Source organism: Eumetopias jubatus, unplaced genomic scaffold (assembly GCF_037043125.1).
Source record: "Eumetopias jubatus isolate StellerSeaLion01/CBP00866 unplaced genomic scaffold, mEumJub1_p1.0 scaffold_17, whole genome shotgun sequence".
In the NCBI taxonomy this organism is placed as follows: Eukaryota; Metazoa; Chordata; class Mammalia; order Carnivora; family Otariidae; genus Eumetopias; species Eumetopias jubatus.
Genome location: NW_028274823.1, coordinates 71,718,146 through 71,726,816, shown reverse-complemented (window position 1 = coordinate 71,726,816; position 8,671 = coordinate 71,718,146). Strand labels below are relative to the sequence as shown.

The following is an 8,671-nucleotide window of genomic DNA, read 5'->3' as shown; positions in this document are numbered from 1 at the left end:
AAAAAGGTTTTATTTATTTATCTGAGAGAGAGAGAGCAAGCACAAGCGGGGTGGGAGGTGTACGGAGAGGGAGAAGCAGGCTCCCCGCTGAGCAGGGAGCCAGACCCAAGGCTCCATCCCAGGACGCTGAGATCATGACCTGAGACGAAGGCAGAGCCACCGAGGCGCCCCCCCATATTACTCTTTATTAAACATGTAATTATTGACTAAAGCATAATATCACTGATTAGCACAAGGTAAAACATAATATCAGCCATTCACATATTCTTGAAGAGAAGTGCTTACAATATCTTGTGAAAACATCTGCGTACATTTTTACTTGACATAATGGACGATTTCGTATTTCTGTTCAAAATCTACCAACGTCTTCGTATCAAGACATTCCCCCCATTATAAAAATCAGACAAAACAAAACCAACCCCAAAATAAGCCCCCAAAAGGCCCAGCTCAGCCCGCAACAGTGTGCTGTGGATCACAGAGATATTTTCCTCAGAGCTTTGACTCTATTGCTTCTCTTCGAAATGTGTAGACTCAGATAGATTTCCCCTGGGTTAAATGACCGCGGGAACATTGGAACAGCTGGAAGTCCGGCTGGAGGGCACTTACTCACTTGGTAATCTGTCGCCCTTCGTGACCTGATGTTTCAGGGAAGTGAGCGCCCCCGTCAGAGATGGCTCCTGCCGGGGTGAGCCTGGGGGCCACCGTCCTCTGTGTCCTGGCCTGGGCCGGCCTGGCCGCCGGGGACCGGGTGTACATACACCCCTTCCACCTCCTCGTCTACAGCAAGAGCAGCTGTGAGCACCTGGAGGAATCCAACACGGAGAGGCCCAAAGACCCGACCTTCACGCCGGTCCCGATTCAGGCCAAGACGTCCCCGGTGGATGAGCAGGCCCTTCGAGAGCATCTGGTGCTGGCCACGGAGAAGCAGGAGGAGGAAGACAGGATGCGGGCAGCGAAAGTGGGGATGATGCTCAACTTCCTGGGCTTCCACATGTACCGGCTGCTGCGCGAGTCCTGGAGCACGGCTGGAGGGACTGTCCTGTCCCCAACGACTCTCTTTGGCACGCTGGCCTCTCTCTACTTGGGCGCGCTAGACCCCACGGCCAGCAGACTGCAGGCGTTCCTGGGCGTCCCCGGGGAGGACCAGGGCTGCACCTCCCGGCTCGATGGCCACAAGGTCCTCTCCGCCCTGCAGACCATCCAGGGCCTTCTGGTCGCCCAGGGGGGCGCGGACGGCCAGTCCACACTGCTCCTCTCCACGGTGTTGGGCCTGTTCACAGCCCCTGGCCTGCACCTGAAGCAGCCCTTTGTGCAGGGCCTGGCTCTCTTTGCCCCCATCACCCTCCCGCGCTCTCTGGACTTGTCCACGGACCCGGATCTTGCTGCAGAGAAGATCAGCAGGTTCATGCAGGCAGCGACAGGGTGGAAAATGGACAGACCCCTGTCAGGAGTCAGCCCAGACAGCACCCTACTTTTCAACACTTACGTCCACTTCCAAGGTAAGGCACACTCTGGGGGTGCCCCTGGGCTGGCGCCAGAGGGTGACAGTTCTGGGTGTCTGTGGGCTTCATGTCCAGCATTCAGCTCAGCAGGGCCGGGCCTTGGACTTGCTCAGGGTGGCGAACGTGAGGAAATACCCGGGAGCCACTCTCAAGGAGCTGGAAGTAGCTGCCCAATGGGCTCCTTGGATGAGTACCCGCCTTCCCCCCTCCTGCTCTGCTATGTGCAGCTACCACAGGACATCCTTGTTCTCTGATCACTGATGCCCTTGTGATGCAGTAAAGCGGTGCACCTGCCTCTAGAAAAAGACACAGTGACCTCCTCAAGACGGCACAGCCACAAGTCGGGGTCTTGGGATCCAAACCCACACCTCCCAGCCCTGTGGCCCAGCTCCACGCTCAGGAGGGAGGGTTATTATCTCTGGAGAAGCTCAATGTCCCAGCAAAAATAACCAGTTTGTTTGCTTACACCACTTTCATGTTGGGAGGGTCTTTACCTCTACCCACCGCCAAATCCCTGCAAAGATAGTTCGCTCATTCAACAACTAATCGTTGACGATTTATTACGTGCATGCCCCTGAGCTGGGCGTTCCGGAGGGGCCTGGGAGGAAGGATGCACAGGTCCCGACCCCAGGTTGCCTATACAAGTTCAAGAGGGGAGATGGATCCCACAGGCAAATGCCCCCAGCTACAGAGCTCTAGGTAAAAGTGCCCTGGGAAGGCACTCTGGGGGTGCCAAGCACTGGGAGGAGAGAGGGTCACTGGGGAGAGGACAGAGGCCTGGGGGCAAGCGAGGGGAGCGGGGCTGCGGAAGAGCAAACGTGGGAGCAAAGCCTGGTTGAGTTCAGGGCCAGGAACCAGAGCAAGGGCGGCTCTGTCTGGCCAGAGCTCGGAGTCGATGTGACCCGTGGAAGGCAGAGCCCGAAAGACGGGTCGGGCCGGATTTTGGGAGGGTGGTGGGTGCTGGAGCAGGCAAAGTGTTCTGGTCAGAGGGCATCCAGGTGGCCGGAGCTGTGTGCATTGGAGGCAGGGAGGGTCCCTTGGAAGGTGACGCAACAGGCACACTGTCCTGGGAACACGTGCTAAGGTAGTGGCTCTGCAAACCGATGGGTGGGCTGGGGCGGGTACGTTTGCGAACCAAGTGAGCCTGCAGCCCAGAGATGAAACCAGAGACAGGGAGGTTTAATAGACAATGACTACTACTTTCTTACTCTGAAAATATCCTGGAAGTCTGTAAACTGCCACGGGGGAGGACCTCCTGCCCGTTTTGGGCGCAGGAGGAAGATGCGAGACCCAGGAACAGAGTCCAGCACAGGCGCCCTCCAGCTGAGTGTGGCCGCCCCCCGTGGAGGACAGAGCGGACTCGCGGGCTCAGCCCGCCGTTCCTAAGAGGAGCCCCAGGAGGAGAGCTCACCGAGAAAGTCCTGCCCCCCCAAAAAAGGAAAGCTAGAGAGTCACAGCTGCCTGGATGTTCGGCCAGCCCCACCATGCCTCACCCTCTGATCTTGCTCCCTTTCTGTGCCTCAGTTTCCATCAAACAGAGATGCACCGCCCCTCCCTGCCCACCACCGCGTGCCCGCTTATGAAGCCGCAGGCTGTCTGGGGAGCTCCAAGTTCCCCTTTGGTAGTGATGTTCTATTACCATGACCTCAGCGCACAGTGGGATGTTCCTGCCTGGCGGAGACTCGGGCACTGGGAGCCCCTGAGCAGCAGGGCGCCCTTTGCCCAGGCCGTGCGGTCATCCCGAGCTGGCGCTGGCTCTGGCAGTTTCCACAACACCAGTTGACTTAACCTTGAGAGATTTACTTAACCTCCGGATGAGGATGGTGTGCTGTGCTTTTCAGCTGAGCAGATAGGACAGGGCAGACGCCTCTCTCATGTCTTTCTGTTTTGGTGGGAAGAGATGCAGACCTTTCTTCCCCCAGATGAACAAGTTCCCGGCCAGGCCTGGTGGGCCAGCACTGAGGGTCCCCCAGGGAGCCGGGGAGGAAGGACCCTGCAGCTTCTTACTCCTGTCTCCCCACGGTCTCTGAGTGTCAAAGAGCAAGAGTACGCTGGGTCCACCAGTCCCTTCTCCTCAGACCCAGGCCCGGGGAAGGCAGCCCATCCAGCCCCCTCCCTGCCCCTCCTGGAGGCACGGGTCCCTCCGCCCCTGCCCCACCACCTTGGAGACTTCTGCTCCAGGAAAAGGGAGCCCCGGCTCTTTAACCTGCCTCTACTCAGACCCCCAGCCAGCCGGCCCCCGGGGGCTGCTCTGTCACAGACTCCCCTTCACCTCATCCTCCCAGAAATAGCCCCAACATGGGTGACTAAGCTCTCAAGGTGACTGAGAAGAGCACAGTGAGGGGTGGGGTGGGAATGTGCCAGGGGCTGCAGTCAGGGAGAGACCCCCAGGGACAGGGCCTCGAGCAGGCATCCGCCCTGCCACCCATGACAGTGGAGCCAGCCTCCGCACAGCGCCAGGAGGGAGGGCACCAGACAGGGCTCCCCCCTCCCCGCAGGGCCCAGGGCGAGCTTGCACGGAGCGGCCGGTCACACCAGGTCATATGTCTGTCCCAGGCCGCACGGGGGCCTGAGACGTGGAGGCCGCGTTGCCGGACATGTGTGCTCAGCCCTGCGTCCCAACATGAGAAGGGGGCACTGTCGCAGCTGGCCCTGCTCACAGATTGAGAAGTGGGCGTGCCCCGAGGCTGCGTAGGGCCGTGAGGCTGCTCTGGGTGACACTGTGATGGTGGACACATGTCACCGCAATCTGTCCAGCCCCGTGGATCGTATGGACCCGAGAGTGGGCCCTAATGTCAACCCTGGACTCGGGGACAATGATGTGTCCGCATAGCGTCATCAGTGTTAACAGATGTCCCACTCCGGTGGGGGTGTCAATAGTACGGGAGGCTGTGCTTGTGGGGGGCAGTGGGTAAACGGGAAAACCTTATACCTTCCTCTAAATTGCGCAGTGAGCCTGACTTCTCTAAAAAAAAATTAAGTTATTTAAAAAGAAGCCAGTGAGCGTGGCGGACCGCAGGCTTTGGGCCAGGACAGATCTGGGGTGAGTTTACCTGGTCAGTTCGTAGTGGCCTAAGTTCCCTAAGGCCCCGGTTTCCTTTGTGGGCCTTACGGTGACAGGTGTAAAACCTCAGAGTGGCAGCTGGTGTGGAAAATGTCTTCAACAGCTGGTGTCACCGTCGTGAACTCAAACGGTTGGATTCTGCAGGAGGAAGACTTGGCCGGCCCTTGGGGCCCTGGGTGGGGCTGGTGGAGCGCTGGCCCAGTGGCCCGGGGTGTGCCGAGAGGAGGCCGGGGCACAGTCTGGGCCTTCAGGACCTGCCCGTCCAGGCTTAGGCTCCGTGGTGTCCCCAGCCCACAGCCCACCCGCCGGCCCCTGCCTCAGCTGACCCGTCCCTCCTGCTCTCCTCTCTGGGTCCCCAGGAAAGCTGAAGGGATTCTCCCTGCTGGCGGGGCTGCAGGACTTCTGGGTGGACAACGCCACCTCGGTGTCGGTCCCCATGCTCTCGGGCACGGGCACCTTCCAGCACTGGAGTGACGCCCAGAACAACCTCTCCATGACCCGTGTGGCCCTCAGCAAGAATGCCTGCCTGCTGCTGGTCCAGCCCCACGACGCCGCGGACCTGCAGAATGTGGAGGCCCTCACCTTCCAGCACAACTTCCTGACGTGGGTGAAGAACCTGTCTCCCCGGTACGGGTCCCAGGACACCACCTGGCACCTCTGGGGCTGCTCCCCCTGGGAAGTGGGGAGCTGGGCCCATCCTTCTGCCCAGGGCGGGAGGGGACATGGGGTGGGCAGATGGGCCAGTGTTGGCTGAGCCCTGGGCACAGGACAGGGAGGAGCCGGGTGGCCCTGCTGTTCTGGAGCAGAAGGCCGGTGAGTTCACGCATCATCCCTCCATCCATCCACTGACCTAGCTCTGCAGGTATCGTCTCTTTCTGGGCCCAGGAGAGGCAAAGGAGTGGGGATCGTGCTTTCCTTGGGCTTGGGCTTACCCACTGGTTTTGGAGGACTGTATTTCAATCTGCCATTGGGGGGAGACTTTTCGATGCCACCCCCCCACCCCCGTCCTCCCCCACCCACAATCTGCTGCATTCCAAGAGCTTGTTGGGGACTGGCTTTCCAGAAGGGTTTGGACCCCCTGAGACGCCTTGGGGAGGGGCTTTCCAACTATGGCGGGAAGAAAGCCGTTCCCCTCCACTGGGGCGCTACACCTGACCCGCATCTGCAGCCCAGAGCAGCGGGGTCTGGAAACCTGCTCCGAGACCAGCACTCAGGGGCACACTGGCCTCCTGAGGGCAACACTCCTTTTTAAATCAGTTTTTGTTGTGCTGGTGGTAAACACCTAACATCAAGTTTACAACGCGAACCATCTGTAAGCGCACAGTTCAGTGGCATGGAGCATACCCACGCTGTGTGCGTCCCTCGCCACCATCCGTCTCCAGATGGTTGTCATCTTCCCAAATGGAAACACGAACTCCCCATTCCCCCTCCCCCAGCCCCTGGCCACGGCCGTTCCACCTCCGGGCTCTGTGAACCCGTCTGTTCTAGGACCTCAGATGACTGAACTGTGACGGGCTTACTTCGCTTAGCAGGACGTCCTCAGGGTTCATCCATGGGGTAGCATGGGTCGGGATTTCCTTCCCCTTAAGGCTAATATTCCATTATGTGGACAGATGTGTTCTGTTTATCCAGTCATCCATCAATGGACACTTGGGTCACTTCCACCTTTTGGCTATTGTGAATAATGCTGCTATGGACATGGGTGTACTGTAACTCTTGTGAAGGTTTGGCATGTCACTGGAAACATCCACGGGCTCTCAGGGAAGCCAGAGGAAGGCAGAGGTCCTACAGGAAGGTCAACTGAGTTGATGCAAGCAACATGGCCGGCACGGAGAGTGACAGGATATTCCTCCCATCGCTCTCCCCTCCACGGGGGTTTCTATGTCAAGAACACCACTGAAAGGTGGCTAGTAAGACATGATGCATTATTTCAGAGAAGAGCAGTTTACAGTTATCCAGGTAATACAGCTTCAATGCAGCCAACCGAAAACCAGAGTAGAGCGAAGAACAGGCAACAATTCATTGTCAAACCCCCAGAGAGCACTGCTTTCAATGTACATCCTTCTCACAGTACTTCCAAGGACACGAAAGTTTTTTGTTGTATTTCGTTGCTGACGAACTTTTCCCGAGACAGCCTAGCTGGGTGAGGGGGCCCCGGGGCCTCACAGGGGGAGCCACCCGGGGCCCTTCCTAAGTGTGCGTCATCCCCGCAGGGCCATCCACCTGACCATGCCCCAGCTGACACTGCAAGCCTCCTACGACCTGCAGGACCTGCTTGCTCAGGCCAAGCTGCCCACCCTGCTGGGTGCCGAGGCGAACCTGGGCAAAATCAGTGATGACAATCTCAGACTCGGAAAGGTACCGTGCCGGCGGTGTCTGTCTGGGCCCGAGTAGATCCCGTGTGTTCACAGGGTGGGAGGTGTAGACTGGAGGGACACGGAGGGAGCTTCTGGGAGGCAGGCAGGGGAGGAGGGGAGGAGAGCATAGCTAGATGGGTGTCACCCAGGGTGGGAAAGAAGTGACCAGAACTTTCTGGAGCTTTCCGGGGACAGGTGGAGAGCTGGAAACCCTTCCTCACCATGTGTTCTTGGCTCTGCCCAGCCTGGCCTAGCCTCGGGGTCCTTCCCAGATCCCACAGCAGGGTCAGGACTCAGACCATGAGAGCAGAGCAAGTGCCTGGTGCCAGAGAGTTGCCTGCTTCAGGGAACACTCAGTAGTAGGCAGACGGTGCCTCTGCCACGTGCAATGAGGCACCCCTGCAGCCGGGAGGGGGGGGCACTGGATGCGCTGGGCACTGTGCTGGGTACTGGGCAGAGGGGGGCCCTTCACAGTTCTGGCCTCGGAGATCACTGCTGGTGGGCGTGAGCCCTCTTGCTAAATCAGTGGGATGAACCAAGCACTGGTGGAGCACAGCCGAGGGGCCTGGGATGCTTCCCTGGATGGCAAGGTGGGAAGTGGAGACCGGTGGGTTGGAGGGACTCTTTGGGAGGAGGTATCATGTGAGTTGGGCCAAGTGGGGGTCGTCTACACTGAGGGGCATGCATGCTGCGGGCAGGCTGGAAAAACCGCTGTCCTGCACCGTCTCCATTGGGCCCCGAGGGCCTTCGGGAGCCACTCCAATGCTTGCTGCTTTGCAGGTGCTGAACAGCCTCTTTTTGGAACTAAAAGCAGACAAGGGAGAGCAACCCACAGAGTCTGCCCCACAGCCGGATGGGCCCAAGGCCTTGGAGGTGACCCTGAACCGCCCGTTCCTGTTTGCCATTTACGAGCAAGACTCCACGGCCCTCCACTTCCTGGGCCGTGTGGCCAACCCCCTGAGCGCGGTGTGAGGCCTGGCCCGCCACCGAGACGCACTTGTCACCGTGAGCAGGCAGGAGCCCACAACAGTGCTGATTTGTCACCCGTCTTCCACTCTGCCTTCCAGTGAGTCAGCTCGGAGCTGGAAAGAAGCCGTTGTGCTCCCATCTAACGAGCAGCAGAACCTGCGGGCAAAAGGCCTCCCGGGTTCTTAGGTTTATCTTGGGCCATGTGGGGGGAGCCAAAAACCGGAGTTGAGCACAGGACAACTGTTCAGAAAAAAGTCTGAACAGACCAACTGGTCCGTGAAACCAAAAAGTGTTTCCTTTTTATCAAAGAACAGAAATTGGGTTTTATAATTACACAGTTTTCACTGCCCTGGGTGCACGTTTGGCTAGGGAATGTGAGCAGACTAGCTGCCATCCCCACGATGCCTTAGCCTTTGTTGGTTTCCCGGTCTTCTTTCCCAGGATACTGTGAGCTTTGAAAAACACTAAGCATCTGAATTTATGTTAGAATGTAATACCATGGCTGATTATCCCTTGTGTTATTAATAAATGTCTTGCAACAATAAACAAAAAAGAAAAATTCTTGGGGCGCCTGGGTGGCTCAGTGCGTTGAGCATCTGCCTTTGGCTCAGGTCATGATCCCGGGGTCCTGGGATTGAGCCCCGCATCGGGCTCCCTGCTCAGTCCCTCCCCCCACGCCTGTTCTCTCTTGTGTGCACTCTGTCAATAAATACATAAAACAAACAAATAAATAAAATCTTTTAAAAAAAAAGGAAAATTCTTTCACTTAGCAGCAAAAC

At 58.0% G+C, this 8,671-nt stretch overlaps 1 protein-coding gene across 1 annotated transcript; it reads left to right on the top strand.

Annotated features, from left to right (window-relative positions):
* The first annotated feature begins 670 nt into the window (after nucleotides 1-670).
* On the top strand, nucleotides 671-7,895 carry AGT (angiotensinogen). Its single transcript, XM_028104643.2, has 4 exons — nucleotides 671-1,499; nucleotides 4,926-5,193; nucleotides 6,780-6,924; nucleotides 7,704-7,895. The coding sequence occupies exons 1-4, from the start codon at nucleotides 671-673 to the stop codon at nucleotides 7,893-7,895; spliced, it is 1,434 nt and encodes a 477-aa protein (XP_027960444.2).
* The last annotated feature ends 776 nt before the right edge of the window (nucleotides 7,896-8,671 follow it).